Source organism: Colletotrichum lupini, chromosome 5, assembly GCF_023278565.1.
Source record: "Colletotrichum lupini chromosome 5, complete sequence".
NCBI classification, from domain to species: domain Eukaryota; kingdom Fungi; phylum Ascomycota; class Sordariomycetes; order Glomerellales; family Glomerellaceae; genus Colletotrichum; species Colletotrichum lupini.
The window spans coordinates 5224462-5248174 of NC_064678.1; the positions used below are offsets into that span (position 1 = coordinate 5224462).

A 23713-nucleotide genomic window follows, 5' to 3' on the forward strand; every position below is an offset into this window, starting at 1 on the left:
CTAATTGGCCCCTGCGCAGTCGGCTGTATGCCGCGGTCGAATTGGACTTCCAATCCGATAGAGAGAATCTTCTGTAATACGGAACTTGCGGAGTGACACCGCCATCTCGGTTGCTGCCTGCGCTTGGGACTTTGCAGAATCTATAGCAATGTCCGTACTCTCTGCAATGACGCGAAGGTGTGTGTAGACATGGTGTAGTACGCGGACGTGGAAGGATTTGGGCATCGCAAGGCCACGGAGACGGATTAGGCGTTCGGCATCGAGCAGGAAGATCTTTACTGCGCGGGATCCTTTATAGAGAACCTGAACGGCATTAGAAGAGTCGAAGGGATCGTGGATTTTAGAGTGAACTTACCGATACCATGGCTGTGGCAAGAATGGCCATAAGGATCTCGTTGTATTTGACCTGGCTTGGCTCATCAGATTCGCCCTGTAAAGCCTTTTTGAGATGTGTCTGGGCACTCTTTTGATAATTCTGTCCAATATCTAGCCACTGTGTTGTTGACTTCTGGCTTTCTTTCTTCGAAGATTGATGCATATGAAAGGCACTCTTTGCTAGCAATGTACACAAGATACTGTGACGGGTATGCGAAGTGGTGTTCCAAAGCGACAGTTCGGCAAAGGTTTCCAGAGCGCAGGGGAGGAGCCAAAGCTGCCACGGTGATATCCTCATACCCTTGACTGATGATGACGATTCCATAGTCTTATAGTATCGTAAGAGGGAAGCTGCATGTGACGGCAAACACGGTTCGGTACCCGGCATATTATTAGTCAAGGAGGTAGAAAGCTTGCGCGAGATCGATAAGTCTTGCTCGTCTGTCGAAGGACTGGTCGGTTCTTCTGTATGGTTTTCCTCTCTTTCATGGTTCTGGTGTTGGCTATTTGTATCATTAGCTGGCCCAAGCTCGGTGTGAGCCATTGCTGGCGTGCGCGGCGATAATGGCGAAAAGAGAAGATCTAGTGCAGAGTTGTCCATTGCCATCATATGAGACAAACTTCCGGACCCTTCGCCGTGCATCCACGGCTGGCTCATGTTATTGATGATGCCTTCGGTACTGAAGTTGTCAAACGGTCCAGGTAAGAAATATGGCTCCATGGCTAAAGAGTTATCGTCAACGGACCAAGGCTCGATTACAATGTCCTCGATGTCTTCAGCGAGCTCGCCATTCATCGTCTCTGGCAAGGCATCAGATTGCGAGGTATTAGGCGAGCTCCCGGACGCAGAGGGCTGTAATGGCGAAGATCCAGAATCCGTAGAGCCATCAAAGGCCCTGAACACGCCAAACGGACCAGCTACATGGGCGTCATCGGCATGGACGCTTTTCTCGTCGAGATCCAGAACAATGTCGCCGGCAGACTGGCGCCCCATGCTCGTCACAATCTCGACACACATTGTTTTCCTCTCTTCCTCGGTGAAAAGCGGGTACCGGTAGGAAGTGCCACGATGAGCATGCTTCTGCTCAGCGGAGCACAGGGGGTCCGGAATCCACAGGAGCTGGCCATCGTAGCCCTCACAGACGAGATTGAGGCGGCGGCAGGACGAGCATACTGGGCGGGCCTCGTCACACTTGAGATGGCGACTTCTGCAGGTGCGGCAACCTGTGAAGGTTCTCGAGCGAGGGACCTTCTTTGTTGGGGCAGCGCTGCTGGCAGTGGTCCTCGTTTTCGCTGTTGGCTTTCCTTTCGGGGGAGGCGGCTTTGCCCCGGATTTGGACCCTCTGGTGACCGGACGGGCAGGCATTCTCGAGTGTGCGGCAGGGTACTGAAGTGAAATGCTGATGGTAAAGCTGTTTGATTGGATTTGGCACGTAGGGGATGATTGTAGTAGGGGAGGAGTAACACATCAGGCTTGTGTTCCCGATGGGCTGTTTTTCTCATGCTCTTGCGTGACTTAAAGAGAAGCCGAAAAGAGACACGAGACGAATTCGCCGTTACGTATGCATCGATATCGGCGGGATAGCTTTGGTCAGCTGGGCGATAGGGATGTGGTTCATCATGCGTGGACAGTTCGGCGTCGTTATCCGTAGATGCCAAGTGTAGTCAGTCTTTGTTCGTGCCAAAATTATCTGGGAAGGTTTCCGCGACGTGAATCGGTACGTATCGACGCTAACGGGGTGGAGACTCCAGGGCCGATAGTAGGCCGGTCGATCCCGCTAGGATAATGCCGGATCAGTCACGAATATGAATCTCGAGTTTTAGTTATGGCCTTTCCTTCCCAGAATCCGCAGACATATGACGGCGAGAAGGGAAGAGATGGGGATCTGACTGTGGTGTATTTGGATGTGTTGTGCTGTGGGAATGCCTTCGCGAGAACTTAGGCGGTCCGTGGCACATGCGTGTAAGTCGAGTGTTAGAACTGTACCTCGAAATCAAACCAAGTATTGCATCATCAATCTCCCTCTCGAAAAAATTCGCAGTACATGCGAAATAACTGACACAAAGTCGCAATGGCATTCAGGCACCCTGGATCACTTACACTAGCCGCTATATTCCGACAGTGGCCTCGAGTTGTGGCTGGCGTGCGGACAGTCTCGGCTACATCAAGCAACCGCGCATCTGCCATCTTCTCGAACGAGCCTTCCAGGCCAAAGATAATGACATCCTCACTTCCCAAACCTAAAGTAAAGGCCGGTCTCGCAGAGTTGGAGGAAGTTTTTGATACCAGAAGTGCGAACATTTCGGTCGACTACAAGAGGTCGACAGGTAACTGGTGAGTCAAATTCGCATGTCGCGCGCCTTATCTGCTTATCTTTGATGTTGATGTGCTTCTGAAGTCTTGTCGATGCTGATGGCAACACATTCTTGGATCTGTACATATTGCGACCATCCTCATTGCCATGTGTAGACCAATGAAGAACTAACGAATCACGCGTACTTGATGCATAGATTTGCCCAAATCGCCTCAATTCCTCTCGAGGATAACAATCCAGAACTCAACCGCGCCTCTGTAAGCCCAGTCGTGGTCCGCGCCATCGCCAGCCGGCCAGCACTCGGAAGTTTTCCATCGGCAGACTACGCAGACCTCCTCAAGACCGGCATCTTGAAAGCCACGCCGCAAGGTCTAAATCAAATCTTCACGGCAATCACAGGATCTGACGCAAACGAGACAGCGTACAAGGCCGCCTGCATTTGGGAAGGGGCCAGGGAACCTGTCACGAGATATGGATGTGGTTAATGCTGCCCACATTGAGTGGGCCCGCTTTTTGTGACAGTTATAAGCCCAGCTCTTAGTTAAGACCCCATACCACGATAACGCACTCATTAACACGATTCCTACGATCTTTTTAAAATAACTAACTTATTTATACCTATTTTAGCCTAAGCTAAATTAACTAGCTACAATAGTTAAATTAAATAGTTTAACGTACTTCGTATTATAAATAAGGGTATTAGGGTCTAGAAGTACGTCGACCTAAATACTCTAAATTCTAACGTATTCCTTAACCCCTTTATAGCGCTTATTTCGCCCTTAAAATTTAAATAATTAGTTATAACTTATAATAAAAAAGAATTATAAGCTTATTAAGCTTATTATAAAGCGTTTAAGAACGACTAAAGAAACTAAGAAATCCTTTACTAATAGTTTTTAAATATAACTCTTAGTACGAACTTTTTAACTTTTTTAAATATAAGTAATTTATAAAACTAAGCCGGGTTTCTTTTTATAAAACTAGCTATACTACCTATTTTATATAAATAAATCTATTCCTATATTATATTTATAAAAAAGATCTATATACTTAAAGATATTTAAAAATAATAAGAGCTCGATACTAAATATAAGTAACTTATAGCTTATGAACGTAATATTATTAATATATATATTAAAGTCCTCGCTTAGTAATTAATAAAATTAATTAATACTATACTATATAAATATATATTTTAAAAAGCTACTAAGAACGGCGCTAAGTTTAGTATATAGCGAATTATTAAATATTTAAAATAAGAATTTACGCCCCCCCGAATTAGTAATAAGGAATATAGTTTAAAAAGAATATTAATAAGCCCTTAATAAAACGAGGACTAGAATTAACCCCTAATATTAATATAAAGAATAATAATCTATTTATTTCTAAGCTAAAACGTATAATATTTTAAAAATTAATAAAGAGATTACTATACTTAACTTCTTAGTTATAGTTAAGTCTAAACTTAACCCTATATAGGGCTAACGTATATATAAGACCTTTAGTAAATTAATAGCCTTTAGAACGCACACAAGGACCCTCGAGGAGATTATATATATATTTAGTTTAGTAACTTAGGACGTATATACTAAACGATTTTTAAATTAAAAAGGGGCTTATTCTATTTTTATTAAACGCTCTAACTTAGTTAATAACGTAAATAATAAGGGTAATATTATATACTTTTATAATTATATATACCTATAGCGCCCTACGGTATATTAAAAATTAAAATAGGTATTTATAAGCTAAAATATTAGTAAGTTATTAATACGAATATTAAGGAGCTAAGTAGAGGAAGTCCTCGCTATTATTAAATTAAGTAAATAGAAATTACTTTATAATAAGTTTAAAAAAGCTAGTTAGCTAAGGAATAATAGAACCCCTAAAAACCCTAAGTTTTTAAAAAAATCCTCTAACTAACTTATAACGAGCTTATTAATAAACTAAGACGAGGGCTACGTAGTTATTATACTTATAAAAAGTTAGGACTTAGAGGTAAATATAATCTTTAGTATTTCTATAAGTAGCGCTTACTCCCTTTTTTAAAGTATAGTAATAAATAGTTATAAAGTAATATATTTAATTAATAATAAAAGCCTATTTAAACCTAAGACTTACGTATTATTAAGTAATAAAGACTATGTTAAATTAAGAACTATTATATTACTTATTACCGTACGTAGTACTTATATTATAAAGGGCGTCCTAAACGGACTTAAAAAAAAGGGAACTTACGATTTAAAGCTCTAGAACGTTACTTATATTAAGGGATTTTATATTAATATAGTCTTAGAGACTTTACTAAATAAAAGCGCACTCTAATACTATACTCTAAATTATACTTTATAATAGGGAACGTTTTATAAGAGTATTATTAAAAAGCAGTTTATTTAAAAAAATAATCTAGTCTTTTTCGAATATAAGCTCCTCTAATCCTATCATTTTTTTATAAACTTTAAGTATATCTTATAGAGCCTAGCTAGTATTATATTATTAATTAGTTATAGAAAATTCCGTCGCTTATATTAATATATTTATAAGAGGTCTAATAGCGCGCTTTTTTAATATTTTAAAATAGGTTATCTCGGACTTAATACTCTTCGTTAATTACTATATAAGACTCGAAGTATACGTATTAAACCTTTATTATAAGTTAAGTATAAAGTATATATATTATTTAAAGCTAAAATAGTAATCTTAAAAAGACTATTTTTAAAAAGAGCCTTACGGCTATAATACTATATATACTAAGATCTTTTTTACTTCGAACTATTTTTTAATAAATAATAATATATATTTATAGCTTTTAATAAATATAATAAGTAGCTTAGGGGGTTCTTTTTAAGGATAAAAATAAAAAAGGAAGTATTTTTTATATTATAAAGCTTTAAGGTAATAATTCGTTATTAAAAAAGGACTCTAATTTACTTTTTTAAAAATAGTAATAAGACCGCTCTCTTAATTATAAACGTTAAATACGTATATAAGACGTAGTATAGCGAGCTAAGAATCGGAATAGAACTTCTATTTTTATATATAAAAGAACCTATAGGTAACGCTAAAAGAATAAGTTAATTCGTAATTACTAAAGCTTATAAGATATACCTTTTTATAAACCTCTTTATAAATTCATAAAATGAAATAGTACTAATAGTAATTTTTATTTATAATATTACTCTATAGGAGGCTAATAAAGGAGATTTGCTTATTATAATAGAAATTAATTAGTAAAAGTAGTATTAACGCTAATAATAAACGGGTTACTAAGTACGGGATTCTAAACCGGTTACCCCGTATTTTAATAACTTCTATATATATAGTTACTAAGCATACCCTCTTTATAGGGATTATAAGAAGGGTATATATTAAAAAGAGTTTAAAATACTTCCCCATAGGTATATAGGATACTTAATTAAATATATATTAAAAACGCATAACTTATATAAGGTCTAAGTACCCGCGCTTAAGTAAGTATTTATTATAAAGAATATTAAGTTTAATAAAAAAGTCTTTTATAATCCTATATACGAGGAATAAGCTATTATAAATAAGTAAGTAAATTTAATAATTTAAAAAATATAAGAACTTTTTAATATTAATAATAAGTTAGTTCGAGCACTCGGGGAAGTAGATCTAGATTTTAGAAATACTAATATTTAAAATAACTCTATAATTAAAAATAGTATCATTATTAAATTTTTAACTATTTAGGACGCTAAGTAACCGATAGACGTACTTTAGGGTATAGTAAATAAAGCTAAAGAGGCTAATATAGTTTTATTATTATTATTAACTCCTAAAATAACCCCCTTACGTAAGCTCGGGGGTAGGAGTAAAAAAGGGGATATAATAACTAAGTTATAAACGGCTCTACGTAGTTTATAATCCTCTTTACGAGCGCTTATATATATTATAAAAGTTTTTAAGCTTTTAATTTTTAATAGCTCTTAATAAAACGCTAGAATACGTAGTAAACGAGGTACTAATTATAAAAGAATAATTTTTAATACTAAAATTAATATTAATAAGGAACTTTTATAACAAACTTTTACTATTATATAAAAATAGAGCTTATAAGAACCGCCTTATTAAGTACTAAGTAAAGCTCTATTAAGTCCTAGACGTTTAAACCGGGCCTATAGACCTTTATAACGCTTTAATAATAGTATTTTCGTAACGCTTTTATATTTAAATATAAGAAATAGTAATTATTATAACCGTTTCTAGGATTACTTTTTTTTTACTTCTATATTTAATTAGTAAAAAGTTATAAAAGAAAGTAATATAAGATATATAATACTTTATTAAGTAATAAAAAGAGTAGTTTATAAGACCTATTTAGCGCGCTCTAGAGGAGTTCAAAAACTATAACTTATTAAAGTTAACTTCTAGAGCTTATTAAAGAAGTTTAGTAATATTAAATATCTCTTATTATAATTATAAAAGTTATTTAGGGATACTATAAATATAAAAATAAAAAAGCTAAGGAATATTAATATATAAAAAGAGGTTAACCGTGATCCTAAATAAGGGATCCTATTTTTATTAAAGTAAGTATATATTTATTAATACGACGTTAATAATAAGGTTAGCGAGGTAAAAGTACGTATATATATAAGGGGGGATATATAACTACTTAACCCCTTATAAAATATATACGCTTCGATACTTATTATAAAGGCCTTTAGGCTTATAATAATAATAACTACTTAATTTAACTTTAAAATAGATTAGTATAATACTATTAACGTATTTCTTAATATACTTCTTAAGAGCGAGAAGTTAGTAATTATTAAATTCTTAAAGGGATATAAGGTTATTAATAAAATAAATAAACTCTAATACGCTCTATATAGCCTCTAAGACTTACTAATTCTTTAGTTTTAAACTTTTACTTCTATACTCCGTAATATAAATATAATATATAGTTACGAAGAGACTTATATTTACTAAACTGTAAATAAAAAAGTAATACTAGTATTTTACGTTAATGACTTTATTATTTTATATTATTAAAACGACTAAAAGGCGGCTTAAGGGATCGTTAATAATATAAAAGAATATATTAATTTTAAAAAGAATAGACTAATTAATTATTTCTTTAGAGTACGGATTTTATAAAACCGTACTATTTATAAAGTTTATTTTATTTACGACGTATATATTAAGCGAGTTACTAAGCGCTTTAACTTTATAGATTTATTATATTTAGCTATCCCTCTTTTTTAAGAAGAGTTTAAACTAAACGAGGGGTAGGTAATAAAGGAGGAAATAAAGAGCTATTAAGAGAAGGTTAGGAGTATGCTTTATATAGCTATTATAATTAGACTAGACGTCGCCTTTACTTACTCGTAATTATTATAGTTCCTAATTAACCTAAGTATAACTTATATTAAAGTAATTAAATATTATATCCGATATCTTTATATAACGAGATATTTTACGCTTTATTACGGTAGTATACTAAGTGCGTAGTTATTATTTCTAATTAAAAATACTAGCTTTATAAATAACGAGGTAATATAACGATTATTTTAAGAATATATAATATTCCTTTTTAGCGGCCTAATTTAATAAAAATTAGTACACTAAGTAATAGTTACAACGTTAATTACCGAAACTAAGCTTCTTTATTTTAAGGAAATTATAAAAGAGACTATAGTTTTAAAGCGCCTTTTTAAAAATATTACCCTTAACCTAAGAGAAGTATAGTTAGTTAATTATAATAATTAATAAACGATTTAACTCGTCGTAGGGGAAAGAGAAAGAATAGCTACTTGACTTTACTATATTAATATATAAAATATATAGCTAAAATAAGAGCATGCTAAAGGTAGCTTCGAGGTTACTTATATATTAATAAAAAATATACTAATAAATAAACTTATTAAAAACCTTTTACGAGCTAAGTTCGAACATTTCTATATATTTTTTAACTATTATAATACGCGAGAAGCTATTATAAATAGCTAAAATAGTTAAAAATAATTAATTTAGGCCACGCTTAGAAAGACTTAATACTTAAAAATAGATAATAAATAGAACCTAAAGTGCGGCCCGGAGGCTTAAAATAAATAAAATAAAGACCTCTTATAGCCCAAAGGCCTAAATTCCTAAAATAACCTTACCCTATAGGGTATACGTATATAAAAATAAAACCTAAGCTTATGCTTACTATTTAAACTCTTAGTTTATAAAATACGTAATTACTAAGAGCATAGCGTTATTAAGGAGGAAGGTTAGTATACGTATTAAGAAACGTATTTTATATATTTTAAAGTTTATAAAGCTAAGAGTAGTAGGGGTAGCGGGGGGTATAAGAGCTAAAATAATTATTAAGTTAATAACTTAGGGTATAAAAGCGGGCAGTGTAATAAAAGGTTAATTATAAATAATTATAATAAGTATAAGAGAGGACCGGGGGCGCGCGTCGAAAAAGTCTTTTATATAAAAACTAATATAGTTCTCGTATATTTTTTAATTATTATATATCTAGCGGATAATATTATAGAGCTTAGTAATATCTTATTAAAACTATAGTTAAAAATGCGCTTCTTAATAATAAAAAAGGATAATATATTTATAAAAAAGAGAGCGCTATTTATAATAGCCTTAGTAAGAGCTTAGGTTATTAGTTATAAAATAACTAATATATTAATATATTTTTTAGCTAAACGGCTATTAAAATAGCGTATATACTAGCTACTACTTTTTATAAAATAACGACTACTATCCTTAGTATTAGTATATTAAAGGGCTATTTTAAAATAGGGTAAGTACTAAATCTCTTATTCTTTAAGAGCCTCTTTTTTAAGCTTCTTAGGGACTAAGTATACGTTAAATAGGCCTAGAATAATAAAGAGAACTATACTTATTATAAGGGATACTTTAGCCTCTTAGCGTTCTTTTTTATTTCTTATTACCTTTTTAAAAAGAGCTAGTTTTATATTTTTTAGACTTTAGAATAATATTAAATATAAACTCTTAAAATAATAAGTATATAATAAACCCTTTTTAAAGGGCTTATTATTTAAATTAGTTTTATTTTTATTTTTAAACTCCGAGGGGGGGATAAGTAAAAGCCCGTTAAAGCTCTTATTATTACTATTTATTTTATTATTACCCTTATTATAGCCGCTAAAAAGAGCTTTAAACTTAATAAAATCCTTAGTATTTTAATTAATAACCTCGATATCCTCTTAGTTAAGGAGGGAGAGCTCGGTAGCCGGGCCTTAGTAAGTAAATAAGAGGTTGCGGGGGGGGGGTAATAATTTAAAAAGGCTCGTTAATATTATTACTTATTTAAACTTTTAATAAACTATATAATACGTATATAAAAAGTATTATAAAAATTGCGTAAAACTTATTATTATTTTTAAATATATTAAATATTAATATTTAAAATAAAATTAATAAACGATTTAATAATATAAGTGCGCGCGCGTAATAAACGGGGGTATTTATAATAACTATAAGAAGTTAAAAAGAAAAAGAAAAATAATAGCTAAGCGATGCTACGAGAATTTAAATATATATAAAGCGGCTAAGTAGCCTCGCCCTTAGTAATTTATATATTAAAAATAATAAAATACGTACTATTCTAAGTTAGGATTCTATTTATTTTAGATAAAGGGATATATTTATAATAAACGCGGTTTAAAAAACGCGTATCCTTTATACTTATTTTTCTTTTATTTATATTTAACTAAATTAGGCCTTTATAAGGGTATTTAGAAATTCTATCTTAGGCATAATAGCTCCCTAGCGGTAGTAATTAGGGGGTATATTACGTAATAAGGATAGTAATCGCACTTTATAAAGTGCCCGTCACGTGCTAAATCACGTGTCTATCTTAGATATCGTATATATAGACCTTTTCCTTTTGTCTATTTCCACTTTAATAGTTAAGCCACTTTTACCACACTCCGTATACCCATTGCTGCGTGCCATAACTCGTGACAGAACCGCAGCCGTGGGGAATTCAGCGCCGCTGAGCCGGATGTCGTAGTGCGAAACTAAGCGCCTGGTGCGAAGAAGTCTTCAATAATGCCATCTTTCAAAGGGGTTCCATGGCAGTCTTTCTGGAAGTTTATCCACAACGAGGAGCAAGCCGATTCACGAATTCGACGTGCCGGCTTTCGACTGGCTTGTGGCTCCTTTCCCGCAGTTCCAGTACCCCCTCGACCAATTTGCAACTGAGAATGCTGCTGAGGAGAAGAGGTGCCTCGAGGAAACGGAGCTTGTGCTCGACGAGGCTAACGACACCGTCGCGGCAGTGGTCATTGAACCTGTGCAAGCCGGGGGCAGCGACAATCATGCGTCCCCTGCCTTCCTCCGCGGTCTTCGTGCGCTTACCAAGCGCAAGAGCGTGTTAACGATCGCCGATGAATTTCAAACAGGAGTAGGTGCAACTGGCAAGTTCTGGGCCCACGAGCACTGGAATCTCCCGTCTCCGCCAGACACGGTCACCTTCTCGAAGACGGCGCAGGCGGCGGATTTCTCTTCAGCGACGCTGGTCTACGGCCTGACAAGCCGAACCGGCAGCTCAAATACTTGGGTAGGCGATCTCGTGCGTGCGCTACTGTTCAAAGCGATTCATGGAGAGATTGAGAAGCACGGGTTGGTTGAGCAAACGGCGCGGATCGGCAGTCACCTGTACCGAGAGCTGGAGGCGCTGGCGGACAAGTACCCGCAAAACGTATTGAACCCTCGTGGCAAGGATCGCGGGACGTTTATTGCGTGGGACTGTCCGCGAAGGGAGGAGGTTTTGGGCCAGGCCAAATCGAAGGGGGTGAACATGGGTGGCAGCGGAGATGCTGCAATCCGATCACGGCCGATGTTGGTGTTTGAGAGGCATCATGGTAGATTAATACCCGAGGAATCGATAATCTAGGGTACGAATCGAGACTGACAAGTTGCAATCGATAGCCGACATTTTCCTCGACGTCTTGGAAGGGGTATTCAAGCGGCTATCGTAGGCCCAGCTATTGCCAGGGACACGTCTCGAACATGAATAAAATAATTGATCTATAAGCAAGACTCTCAAAGACCGTTCTCGAAGATGGAATCATACATTAGCACGCCCTTCGGTGGGTCGTCTGTAGTCAAGATAGCATCGCTAATTGGCAATTGGCGTCAATGTTTAAAAAAGCTGGAGTGACGCGATGGAGTAGCGCATTGTGTAATTCGTGGGGCAGCTTGGCAGCTTCACTGCTCTCGTCCACTGGAAGAGATTGGTAATCTACTCCAAGCTTCAACCCCTGTTTGGAAGGCCAGCGCGAGCAGGTTGCGTGTGGTTTATATACTTCCATGTGATGCCTCCTCAGATCCTCAGGTTATCAATCGCCAATCTCAGCTCTCCACTCGCCTTTAACACTCAATTAGAAAGATTACAGCGCACAGGATAGCAAAACTCAGACACAATGGTCAACATCTTCCTGTAAGTCAACTGAAGCTCAGTGAAATAAGCCCGTGTAAGTGCTCCGTTCTGACAGAAAGCCTCCAGGACCGGAGCGACGGGCTACATCGGAGGCAGTGTCCTGTCTTTGCTCGCCAAGTCGCACCCCGAGTATGCGGTGAGAGCGCTAGTCCGCGACAGCGCCAAGGGAAAGATTATCACCGGCGCCTTCAACAAGGTCGAGATCGTAGAGGGTGATCTTGACGATGTTGAGACCATCACTCGGGAAGCTTCTAATGCCGATGTCGTTGTCCGTATGTTTTGGTTCTGCAACATAGCGGCCTCATGAGCTGAAATCACTAACACAAATGCCAGATCTGGCTGCGTCTGGACATTTGAAGAGTGTTGAGACCATTCACAAGGCTTTGTCGTCCAAGTCGGCAGAGCAGAAGTCATGTAAGTCTGCGCTGCCTTTTTTCAGCCAGTTTATACCCGGGAGTCACGATCCATGATGCTAACATCTAAACGCAGCGCACTGGATCCAGATCTCTGGCGCCAGCGCCCTTGCCGCAGCAGAACTCGCCGACAAGTCTCGCAGTCCAGGCTCGGCGAGCGACCTGGTCTTCAACGACCTGACCGGTATCGACGAACTGCGATCGTTCATCCAAAATTACCCGAGTCGTGCCGTCGACAACTACCTCCTCAAAGTCGCCGCCGATGAGCCCAGGGTCAACACGGCACTAGTGTTCCCACCCATCATCTACGGCCGGGGACTCGGCCCTGTCAACCAGCGCAGCGTGCAGATCCCGTCGCTGGCGAAAGCCACGCTGGATCGCGGTCATGGGGTACGAGTCGGCAAGGGCCTGAGCCGATGGGGAAATGTGCATGTTGAGGACGTTGCACAGTTGATTGCCCAGCTTGTCGAGCGAGCTGCGGAGGCGAAGGGTGAGGCGGAGGTTTGGAACGAGAACGGACTGTATCTCACTGGTGTTGGTGAAATTGTGAGTGAAGATGAATCCGGGCCCTCAACTCCTTGCTTTGCACCAGCTAACATAAATGATTCACAGTCCTTTGGCGAAATCTCGAAATTGGTTGCCTCCGCTGCTGCTAAGAAGGGTCTCATTTCAAAAGACGAGGTGGAGGAAGTTGGACCCGAAGAAGCGAACAAGGTGCTGCCACACGGAACGGTGCTCTTTGGAACAAATGCTCGCAGCGAGGCACTTAGGGCTAAGAAGGTACTGGGTTGGGCGCCGACAGGCGAGAGTTTGGAGGAAGATATCCCCAAAGCTGTGTCTTGGGAAGCTCCCGAGGTTCAGCACAGTGAGCTTAAGCGATGAACAGTCGATGCGTGGTCATAGACGGCGGTACATAAATCAAGAATAAAATGAAACTCACATACCATACAGTCTCAAAGCTGGGTCATCAAGTCAAAATTGGATAGGGTTCTTCATATGCTACCGTTTCAGAGAGAAGTGTTCACAGGCAGGCTTCGGCCCTTTCTGTCAAGCCGGACTTCGCTCACTATCTCAATGCTCCAATGAGGAATACCTAGTTGAAACCTTCGGGGATCGATTCAGCTTCAAATGAGGGACGAGTGCCTAGATTAATAGGGAGCATGCTCTGTGAATTGCAAGGTGGTGGTGGAGACTCAGCCCCTCATCTCCCCTCCCGAGACTCACTGCCCCTCGTTTTGATGCGCAGATTCTATGAGGAAGGTCTCCCCGATCATTCGGAGCTTCACTGCTCTGCCATGGTCAACCACAAGTGAGATCCAGAAGAGTCAAACATGCCGAATCGGTACGAAGATCTCAGTCGCTTCGCGGTCCCGATAAGATGAGAGTCTTGACGGCTTACTCCGGGAGGCCACCCGATGAATGTCTTTTGGAAACGCTGGCTCAATTCAGCTATCCCCCATTGCGGGGGAGGGGTAAGTTAGACCCCGCCTGGCAGGCTACGCCGATACTGAACAGATACAGCGTCAGGCAGATTGAAGCTGTTCGCGTGTCAAGGCCGAATCCGCGGGCGTTTATCAGATGATGGTTCGGAGTGATAACCTATCTCATGAAGCCTTACTACTTACTCAATTGATTCTGCAAACGCCTTCTTGGATACCAAGACTCATCCAAATTCGAGAACCTGATTCATAGAAGCTGGCCCTCATCACCATTCCAAGTCTGCTGATTGAACTTCCGAGAGAAATCAATCTGGTCTCAGTTCACGGTTTGACAACAAGATGGGAGACCTTTCAATTGTATTGACTGCGCCTAACGGCCAGAAGTGGACTCAGCCAACCGGCCTGTTCATCAACAACGAATTCGTTCCCTCATCCTCCGGGCAGACCATTCCTGCCATTGATCCAGCGTGAGCAGTAGACTCAGATAGTTCAACATGCTTCAAGTAAGATGATTTGCTAATGTCCCGCGGGTTTTCAGGACCGAAGAAGAAATCGCGAGAGTTCATGCAGCGACCGAAGACGATGTCGACAAGGCCGTTAAGGCCGCCGCTGCGGCGCTGAAGGCGCCCTCCTGGAAGGCGCTGTCGGCTTCAGACAGAGGCATACTCATGGCCCGTCTTGCGGACCTAATGGAGTCGAATAAGGAATTGCTCGCAACCATCGACGCTTGGGATAACGGTAAGAAATCCTCAAAATTCTACTCAACCTCAAGACAACCCCTGCTCGAGTCCAACTCTGACGACGTAATTACGCAGGCAAGACATACCAAGAGGCATTGACAAACGACATGGTCGAAGCCGTCGGAGTTATCCGCTACTACAGCGGTTGGTGCGACAAGATCTTTGGCCAGACGATCAGCCTGCCAAACAAGTTCGCCTACACCGTCCGCCAGCCCGTTGGGGTTGTAGGTCAAATCATTCCGTGGAACTATCCCATATCAATGGCAACGTAAGACGCTCTCTGTGACGATAGACTGAGTTGCATTTTGCTGACCCGTCAACCGCAAAACAGATGGAAGCTCGGTCCCGCGCTAGCCTGCGGAAATACCGTTGTTCTGAAGGCCGCTGAACAGACTCCCCTTAGCATTCTGGTCTTCGGTCGCCTCATCAAGGAAGCTGGCTTCCCGCCAGGCGTCGTGAACTTCATCAATGGTCTGGGTAAAGATGCTGGTGCAGCCCTCGTCTCCCATCCCTTGGTTGATAAAGTCGCGTTTACGGGATCAACGGCGACCGCGACCAACATCATGAAGATGGCATCTGCAACACTGAAGAACATCACCCTCGAGACGGGCGGGAAATCGCCGCTGTTGGTCTTCAACGACGCGGATCTCGAGCAGGCTGTTCGGTGGTCACACATGGGCATCATGTCCAACCAAGGGCAAATTTGCACAGCCACGTCACGAATTCTCGTGCAGCAGGATATATACGACAACTTTGTCGCGAGATTCATCGACGAGGTCCACAAGACAAGTAAAGTCGGCAACCAGTGGGATGCTGAAACTTACCAGGGCCCGCAAGTTTCGAAGCAGCAATACGATCGCATCATGTCCTACTTCCAGATCGGCCGTGATGAAGGAGCTACAATCAAGACTGGCGGCGAAAGGCCGACGCATCTGGGCGATAAGGGTTACTATGTTGCGCCGACCGTCTTCACCGACGTCAAGAGCGACATGAAGATATGGCGCGAGGAAATCTTCGGCCCTGTCGTCGTGACCCAAAAGTTTGGCGACGAGGCCGAGGCGGTGTCGATTGCCAATGACAGTGTCTATGGCCTCGGCGCAGCAGTCTTCACGACAAACTTGGAAAAGGCCCATCGCGTGGCTGCTGAGATCGAGGCGGGTATGGTGTGGGTAAATAGCACACAGGACTGTGATCCAAGGGTCCCCTTTGGCGGCGTGAAGCAGAGCGGCATCGGGCGGGAGCTTGGTGAGGCAGGGCTTGACGCGTACAGCCAGATTAAGGCGGTTCATGTGAACATGGGCAACAAGCTCTAGATATTAGAAGCATCATCGCATTCAAGTGCTTCGGCAGACACCACAACTACTCCTGTGGGATTTCGAAGGAAGATGACGCGATTCAGAAGGGGTCTTTTCCCAGTTACTTTACTAATAATCCCCGCATAATCTCTCCCTCAAAAGTGATCCCTTACGTAAACAATCTTACCGATCTCCGAGCGCGGTCATCGGTCTTCCGCCTACGTAGCCAATGCCTGAATCGCGGGGTCCCAGCGCTGCCCCTCGTTGTTCTGGCGTTTTGATAAACGGTTTTCAACACTGAACAAGCATGTTCACTAGAAGTCGCAACCTTGCCACATCAGTGATCTATAGAAGGCCCTCTACAGCATTCATAACTCCTTCGACTTGCGTCAGAAGGTTCAGCCAAGGCTTTCCAATGGCTCAGGATGGCGAGCGCGCCGCTGATGGTGAGTCGTGAGCATCAGTGAGCCAGTGTCTCACAGAATCGAATGCGTCTTTAGCTACTCTGTTCTGATTCAATCCAGGCAAACCCGTCAACTTTGGCCTCGTACTCTTCCCAGCCTTTCAGTCCCTTGACGTCTTCGGGCCCTTAGACGCCCTCAACATGCTATCAGGCTCATACAAAATGAACCTCTACATCATTGCAGATACCCTAGACCCGGTGCCAACAAGGGTCAAGGACGACAGCCACATCTCAAACTTCTGCGAGAGCGTCGTCCCAACACACACATTTCAGACCGCCCCGCCCCTTGACGTCCTCATCGTCCCCGGCGGGCAGGGGACTCGGAACCCGGGCATCAGCACCGCAATCGACTTTGTCAAGGAGCGCTTCGACTCGCTGCAGTACTTACTGACCGTCTGTACCGGCGCCGGAGTCGCGGCACGGGCGGGCGTGCTAGATGGGCGGAGGGCGACGACGAATAAGCTCTCGTGGGACCAGACGATTGCGCTGCGACCGCAGGTTAACTGGATTCACAAGGCAAGGTGGGTGCAGGATGGGAATGTGTGGACGTCTTCAGGCATTAGTGCAGGCATCGATCTGGCATTTGCGTGGATCGGAGCCGTGTATGGGAAGGATGTTGCAAAGAACATCGCCAACAGAATGGAGTATACGCCTGTTGAGGACCCAAGCTGGGATCCGTTTGCTGACTTGTGGGGGTCATCAAAGTAAGGTGTATAGATATGTGTGGTGTTCATAGATGGGTATTGTGCAGGCCATTTTCAATGGCTCTGATCTCTAGATGTCCTTCATTGTTTTCTCCGCGTTATTGGCGCTGTGTCCATAATCGTCCTGGAGGCCAGTCAAGACCTGGATGGTTTCGAATTGAACCGAGGCGATCTAAGACGACACTGGATCCCAGATATCCCAGACTTTCCGGCCGCCAAACCAAGTCTCCTCCACTTGGGCTTGCAACAAGCTCTTCTCATCCCACTCCATATCAACCACAATGAAGTCAGCGCACTTCCCAGCCGCAAGGCTCCCCGTACGTTTCTCATCAAACACACTGCTAGCAGCGCCCCAAGTAGCGGCTGTAATAGACTCACATAGTCCAAGACGGAAGTGCTCGTTGAAAGTCCCAGTGAATTTTGGATCTCTTGCAGACCGTCTCGAAGCCGCAACGTATAAATTCTCCATCGGTGCCCACGGCGAGGTCGGACTATCACTGCCGATAGCCATCAAAGCCCCCGAGTCTGCGAATTCGCGGTAGGCAAATGCTCGATGACAACGATCTTCTCCGATCAGGCGAGGCCATTCAGTGAGGACAGCCGGGTCCGAATGGACTGGTTGGATAGAGGCTGTGAGACCCAACCGGCCTAGGCGAACTGCATCTTCTGGTGACACAAGTTCTAGATGTTCGATGCGGTGGCGGCGGCCGGGGGTGGTGTGCTTCTCGATGGCGTCGATTGCCATTCCAACTGCCGCATCTCCGATGGCGTGCAGTGCGACTTGGAGACCACCATTATTTGCTTCCTTAACAACGGGGTCCAGATACTCCGGCTCCCAGATTGGTGGGGGCTTGCCTGCCGGTGCGTAAGGTTCCGAGAGAAACGCCGTGCAAGCATCGATAATGCCGTCGCAAATCACTTTGATACCGACAATACGAAAGTTCGGGCTAGTGGTGGAGTTGTAAACTTGGCTCAGCTCAATGGCGCGACGAACTTGACGGGAGTTGGCATGATGATCCGTTGTTGGCTTGATCAGCCAGTACGCGGCTACATGGATCGGGAAATCTGGCTGGGTATCCCGAATGGTGATGATCGCGTCCCAGGCTTCCTCATCCATTGCCATCTCCACCACGCCGGTATATCCTGCCGCATTATACTCCTTCACCGCAGCGATGATAGCCTTGATACGCTCTTCTTTGGGGGATGAGGAAGCTTGGTACGGCCAGATGATGGACATCATTGCGCCTTCATCGAGAACACCAGATGGCTTCCCATGCTCATCGCGATGGATGCGTCCGCCAGCCGGATCCGGCACGTCGGCGACTCCAAGCTCTTTCAGAGCTGCATGATTACACCAGGATGAATGCAACGAGCTTGCATCGACAAAGATTGGGCGGGGATCAATATCATCGAGTAAAGCGGCCGAGACCCCATTCGGAGTCATCGAGTGCCTCCATCCTTTGCAGAGAATTGTTGGTAGATTCGGGTTTGCCTTGGCGTATGACCTAATACTGGTACGGATGTCGTCTAACGTTTTGCAATTTGATAAGTCGAGTTTCCGAAGAGATTGTCCTAGTAGGAGGAGGTGCATATGGCCGTCGATGAAGCCGGGAAGGACTGTACGATGTTGCAGGTCATGGACCTCGAACCCCGTTAAGTCTGATGGTTCTATTTCTTTCCGACTTCCGATAGCTGCAATCTTCTTATCTATTACCAAGAGACTATCGACGAAAGTTGCTTCGGCATTGAGTCCTGTCCCGGCGTTGACGAGGACTCTGCCATTGTGAAAAAATGACCCTGCAAACATTACAATCACACAAAAACTCTTAACCTCAAGTGAATTTTTGAGGTAGATTATAGTTGCTAGTTTCACTTAACAAAAATCGTCCCTGTGAGTTGTGTTAGTGAGACGCTCAAAGGTACTGATGATAACGTACAAAGAGGAAACTTGAGGCTTCAATCGTTTACTTCTTATCCGCAAATCTGCATGTAAGTTGTTGATGCAGGTAAAAACTAATTCCGAGTCTCGGCACGTTTTCGGAGCCCTTGCTTACTCTTATAGTCTCAGCTAAGCCTCAGGTGCTCAATACTACTTATCTTGAGTCGCTAATGATTCCGAGAAAAGATCTTGTCAACAGAAATCAAAGTGGGGTTTCGTCATTTAGCGCTCGTCACGACTTTACTTCCCAGTTCACTCAGCTTTCATACCCCATTTTAGCTCCCGAATAGTCAAAAAGCGGGGCAAGACCTCTCCTCGACTTTCCTTCCCAGTCAAACTAGATAGCATCGTTCATAGCGCGGTTAGAGGAAGACCACGCTCCGTTGGCTTTCGCAATCAGCTTCTTTGCCCTGGTTCCCCCAACTCATCATGGCCCTCACTTATCGAGTCGTCGATTGTCGTCGATTATCCTAGAGATATTTGAGAACAAGTATGACTTGCTACTTGATAAATCGACCTTCCTTCTACTTTCCTCGGGCTGTCTGAGCCTCCATTTTGAGCAAGAATTTTGAGCAAGAAGGAACAGACGCTTAAGGCCCAATGAGAAGGCGCGATTGAGTCAGAATTGAAACGCATGGAACAATCCAAGGGGAAGCGAACAACATAGGAGTAAGAAAATTTTGAATGACAAAGCTATCGGTCAAGTCATTTCTAGGAAGATTGACGTCCAGCCCCAACTTATATGCAATCTCTATGTGACTTCGGTCGATCTCCCGGGCACGTGAACGTGACCTGAGTAAGGAAGAGGAGGTCGTAGGTGCGGGGTCGTGACCAACCGATGTTCAAGCAACCGTCATTACCGGCGTCTTCAAGCACACTCTAAGTATCAAAGACAAATTGATTACGAATGTAAAAGTAAAAATCACTCTTTACACCGTCGATTCTCCCAACTTTCGAGATATGTATCAGTCACAGATCACATTTACTTTGGATACGGTTTGTCCCTGGTGAGCGTCTGATTCCATCACAGTCTGATTTTTTACCACGAGCGAAAGTTGACTTCAGGGAAAGGACCTACATTGCTAAGAAGAGGTATTAAATCACAAACATGGATGCGATTTAGCGATCTGACACGTAGGCAGATTGGCGGAGGCTCTCGACCAAGTCGCAGCTAGCCCCAATGGCAAAGATGTTTCCTTCACCTTGGTCTTCCGTCCGTACCAGCTCTATCCGGACTTCCCTCCAGAGCCGCAGGACAAGCGGCACTGGTACACAACAGCAAAGCATGATGCCTCTGATCAAAAGCAAGAAGTTTTCGAAGCGACAATGGGGGCCCTCGGATCTGCAGCCGGCATCAAATTTTCCTTTGGGGGCACGATGTCCAACACGCTTCCATCGCATCGAATCATCCAGCACTTTCAGGAAGGCAAGAATGCAGAGACTGCAAATCGACTAGTTGACGCGTTGTATAGCCGCTACTTCGAACGCGAGCAAGATCAAAACTCCAAGGACGTGCTGATCGAGGCGTGCGTCGAAGCCGGTATTCCGGAGACGGAGGCGAAGGCGGTTGTGGACGATGAAAGTGAAGGGAAGATGGAAACGAGAAACATGATTCGGATGGCCGCCATGGATGGCGTTGATTCGGTACCGTATATCATGTTTGAGGGCCGTCGGAGGGATCTCACTCTCATCGGTGCTAAGGAGGTTGATGAGTATGTCAAGGCTTTGCAGACCATCATCAAAGAGAGCAAGTAACCAAGTATACTTAGTATTTTTGTTTCATTCAAAGTGTGTAGGTAGGCACCCAGATAAGATAATTTTGGTCATCGGCTCCAGTTTGGTCGAGATGTTGTCCTAGTATCGCTCCAAGATCCACTGTCGGCGATCATCACTACTAATAGCCTCCAGGTTCTTCATTTCCTCCTCCTTAACTGTGATGTATCTCTCTATCAAGTCCTCACCAAGCAGCTCGTTCATGACATCGTCCGCGCGGAGAGCTTTGAGCGCCTCTGGCAGACCTGAGGGAAGCATCTGCTCGACGCCCAGCTCCTTCCGGTCATTCGGCGTCAAAGACGCAGGGTCAACCTCGCAATCGCCCCAGGTCATCTTCTCGCCTTCGATGACACCGTGTGTGCCTGCGCCCAGGAGTGCAGCGAGTGCAAGGTACGGATTTGCGATGCCGTCCATACACTTAACCTCCCAATGGCTGTTCTCAATCTTGCGCAGCGGCGTCTCTCTGTTCTGGGTGCCCCACGTAACCCAACGACCCCCGGCCCAGCAACCATCTTGGACTCTCTCGTAGCTGACAGGGTTGCTGTATGTGAAGGCCGTGATCGCGCGAAGGTGCCTCAAGATCCCGGCATAAAATGGTTTGTACGTCTCTGGCTTTGAGCCTGCAGCGGAGTTAATTGACATGTGCACATGGGCTGCGGTGCCGCAGGCTGTCGGATATGGTTTGGGGTGAAGAGTCATCCTGTAGCCTTCTGCGGCGGCGATGCTTGAGATGACTTCACGGACGTAAAGCAATGTGTCGACTGCTTCGAGGGGAGGTGCCTGGGGAAGGATGACTTCGAACTGGCCGGCCGCACTCTCAGGGTGCACTTGTTCGATGTAGATGCCGTCTGCGTCTAGCTCGGCCACAGCCTTCTCAATGACTTTGGCGAAGACAGTGTGATCCATCATGCGGGAGGTAGACCATGCGTGTCCGTCATTGCTAAGAGTTTTGTACTTTTCGAAAGAGTTATCTACGCGCTCGAGGAGAACCAGCTCAATCTCAAATCCGAGACTGAAGGTCAACCCATGTCGGGCAGCTATCTCGATCACCCTTTGCAGTAAGGATCGCGGGCAGAAGGTTACAGCAGAGCCGTCATACTCTCTGAAATCGCCAAAGACGCTGATATGACCTTCTCTGGGACCCTCCTGAAGTGAGGTGAAGTCGGGATGTAGGCGGTACTCTCCGGTGCCAGATACCCCTGGGACCACGTGGTCGTTCTGCAACAGTCCGAGACTTGCTTTTGTGATACTAATGGAGAAGTCACCGTCTTCGTTCATTACAGAGAGAACTTTGCGCATTGGTATTGCGCGAACTCGTGGTGTTGCTGTCAGGTCATTCCAGTAGATGCGCAGGTATTGAGGTGGCTTTTTTCCATCCAGGAAAGCTTCGAGGATGTCAAGATCGCTTCTTCCTGACAGTCTTCTCGGGTTCGCAATTGTTTCATCGAAGCTGAACTCTAGTCCGAGATGGTACACACGGTTGGAGTTGTTGAAGAGGATGTCTTTGACTAGTTGAGTTGCTTCCCGCCAGGTCATGTGTCCCTTGCGGGAATATTCAGACAAGACCTGGATCATGTCAGCCTGGACGGAAAGAAGAAGCGGCGTATGATATTATTGACCTTTTCCAAGACCTCCCGCACTTGAAGGACGGCGAGTAGGTAAGTTTCTGGGAACCAATGCCCATCAGTGCTCCACAATATCTTAGACCAGGGACACAACTCTAAGACCTGCCGCACGGCAGTTTCCTGGCCATCTCTGCTCAGAAACGGAAATATCTCGCCAATATCAGTGTAGACGTTGGCGTACACAGACGCCAAGTATCCGGCCTCTCTCATGAAGGGATAGCTAGCATGCAGGAGTACGATGGGAACTGTGGGATACTGGCGAATGAAGTCCTGTAGATGTGAATGGGAAGCGGAAGTGAGAGTGATGTCGTTGTCGCCGAGGCCAGTGTGAAATTGGATTGGCTTCTTGCCAGAGCCTGAAGCATTCCTGATGAGACAAGCCAATCTGTGCACCAGGTACTCATTAAGCCCACGATGATTGACGCGTGTGAATGCCTTGTCAGTGCCTTTAGTATGTGTCTCATGGATCTCCTCAAATACCTTGCGAGCCGCAGCAGCGTCAGGTCTCCTGGGAATACCCAAGCCAGTGCGGTAGCAAATCACGGACTTGAAGCCAACAACTTCCGGATCAGCTATAGCCTCCACAATACTGTGATCGAACGCTTTCAATGCCTTTTCAAACACAGACCCGGCGTCTTTGGCTGTCCTTGGAGCATGCTCATCCGTGGGGAGATGGTTATTGATAATGTCTGCCGCAATCTTCTCGATGCGCACAATCCTCTTAGCGGGGCTGCGTGTAAGGTCGCTGAAGTACGTGTAAGGATAGACCGCATTCTCGCCATCTAAACCATCATCGACCAGAACTGATTCAATTCCATTGAGGCATTCCGAGACCCAGGCATCATAATCCTCGATGCGTTTCGCCTCAATAGCATTCACGACGGCTTCCCAGCTCGGCTCGCATCGAAGGATCTTGGAGAGCTGTTTGACGGCGCGCAAATGGGCCAGACTGGTCAGTGAGGCGTGGATTGCATCGCCGTGAGCTTCAGTGGTGATTGATAGAAGAGGGTAGCGGCCAATTGCATCGAGATCTAGAAGAGGATGCGCATGGTTGTCGATGATGGGCGTCGTCTGAATGGTGTGGGTGAGGAGTGCCTGACCAGTAAGCTTCGCGGGATCCATCTTCGCGGAGAAAGACCACCAGAGAGGTCTGGATTATAGCTTAGGTTGGAAAGGAATTATGACAGCCT

General features: G+C 43.5%; 7 protein-coding genes across 7 annotated transcripts; 4 read left to right on the top strand and 3 right to left on the bottom strand.

Moving 5' to 3' along the window:
• CLUP02_10973 (uncharacterized protein) lies at positions 1-1741 on the bottom strand (the record flags this gene model as incomplete). The annotated part of the gene is made up of 3 exons (XM_049289944.1): positions 1-303; positions 356-430; positions 1136-1741. The coding sequence occupies 3 exons, from the start codon at positions 1739-1741 to the stop codon at positions 1-3; spliced, it is 984 nt and encodes a 327-aa protein (XP_049147089.1).
• A 706-nt stretch (positions 1742-2447) lies between these two features.
• Positions 2448-3175, top strand: CLUP02_10974 (4-aminobutyrate aminotransferase; the record flags this gene model as incomplete). The annotated part of the gene is made up of 2 exons (XM_049289945.1): positions 2448-2710; positions 2884-3175. The coding sequence occupies 2 exons, from the start codon at positions 2448-2450 to the stop codon at positions 3173-3175; spliced, it is 555 nt and encodes a 184-aa protein (XP_049147090.1).
• A 7628-nt stretch (positions 3176-10803) lies between these two features.
• On the top strand, positions 10804-11671 carry CLUP02_10975 (4-aminobutyrate aminotransferase; the record flags this gene model as incomplete). The annotated part of the gene is made up of 2 exons (XM_049289946.1): positions 10804-11554; positions 11622-11671. Coding segments are annotated over 2 exons (801 nt in total), but the record flags the coding sequence as incomplete, so codon positions are not given.
• A 444-nt stretch (positions 11672-12115) lies between these two features.
• On the top strand, positions 12116-17190 carry CLUP02_10976 (aldehyde dehydrogenase; the record flags this gene model as incomplete). Its single annotated transcript, XM_049289947.1, has 17 exons — positions 12116-12132; positions 12199-12404; positions 12466-12546; positions 12622-13091; positions 13158-13410; positions 13725-13854; positions 13896-14085; positions 14238-14303; positions 14366-14451; positions 14523-14722; positions 14800-14965; positions 15056-15889; positions 15923-15969; positions 16032-16139; positions 16338-16359; positions 16413-16465; positions 16544-17190. The coding sequence occupies 17 exons, from the start codon at positions 12116-12118 to the stop codon at positions 17188-17190; spliced, it is 3576 nt and encodes a 1191-aa protein (XP_049147092.1).
• A 66-nt stretch (positions 17191-17256) lies between these two features.
• On the bottom strand, positions 17257-18993 carry CLUP02_10977 (uncharacterized protein; the record flags this gene model as incomplete). The annotated part of the gene is made up of 3 exons (XM_049289948.1): positions 17257-17310; positions 17371-18803; positions 18870-18993. 3 exons carry the CDS (start codon positions 18991-18993, stop codon positions 17257-17259), a joined length of 1611 nt encoding a protein of 536 aa, XP_049147093.1.
• A 561-nt stretch (positions 18994-19554) lies between these two features.
• On the top strand, positions 19555-20880 carry CLUP02_10978 (uncharacterized protein; the record flags this gene model as incomplete). The annotated part of the gene is made up of 4 exons (XM_049289949.1): positions 19555-19585; positions 19973-20132; positions 20191-20217; positions 20268-20880. 4 exons carry the CDS (start codon positions 19555-19557, stop codon positions 20878-20880), a joined length of 831 nt encoding a protein of 276 aa, XP_049147094.1.
• Positions 20881-20979: 99 nt separating this feature from the next.
• Positions 20980-23645, bottom strand: CLUP02_10979 (glutamine synthetase; the record flags this gene model as incomplete). The annotated part of the gene is made up of 2 exons (XM_049289950.1): positions 20980-22464; positions 22518-23645. 2 exons carry the CDS (start codon positions 23643-23645, stop codon positions 20980-20982), a joined length of 2613 nt encoding a protein of 870 aa, XP_049147095.1.
• Between the last annotated feature and the right edge of the window lie 68 nt (positions 23646-23713).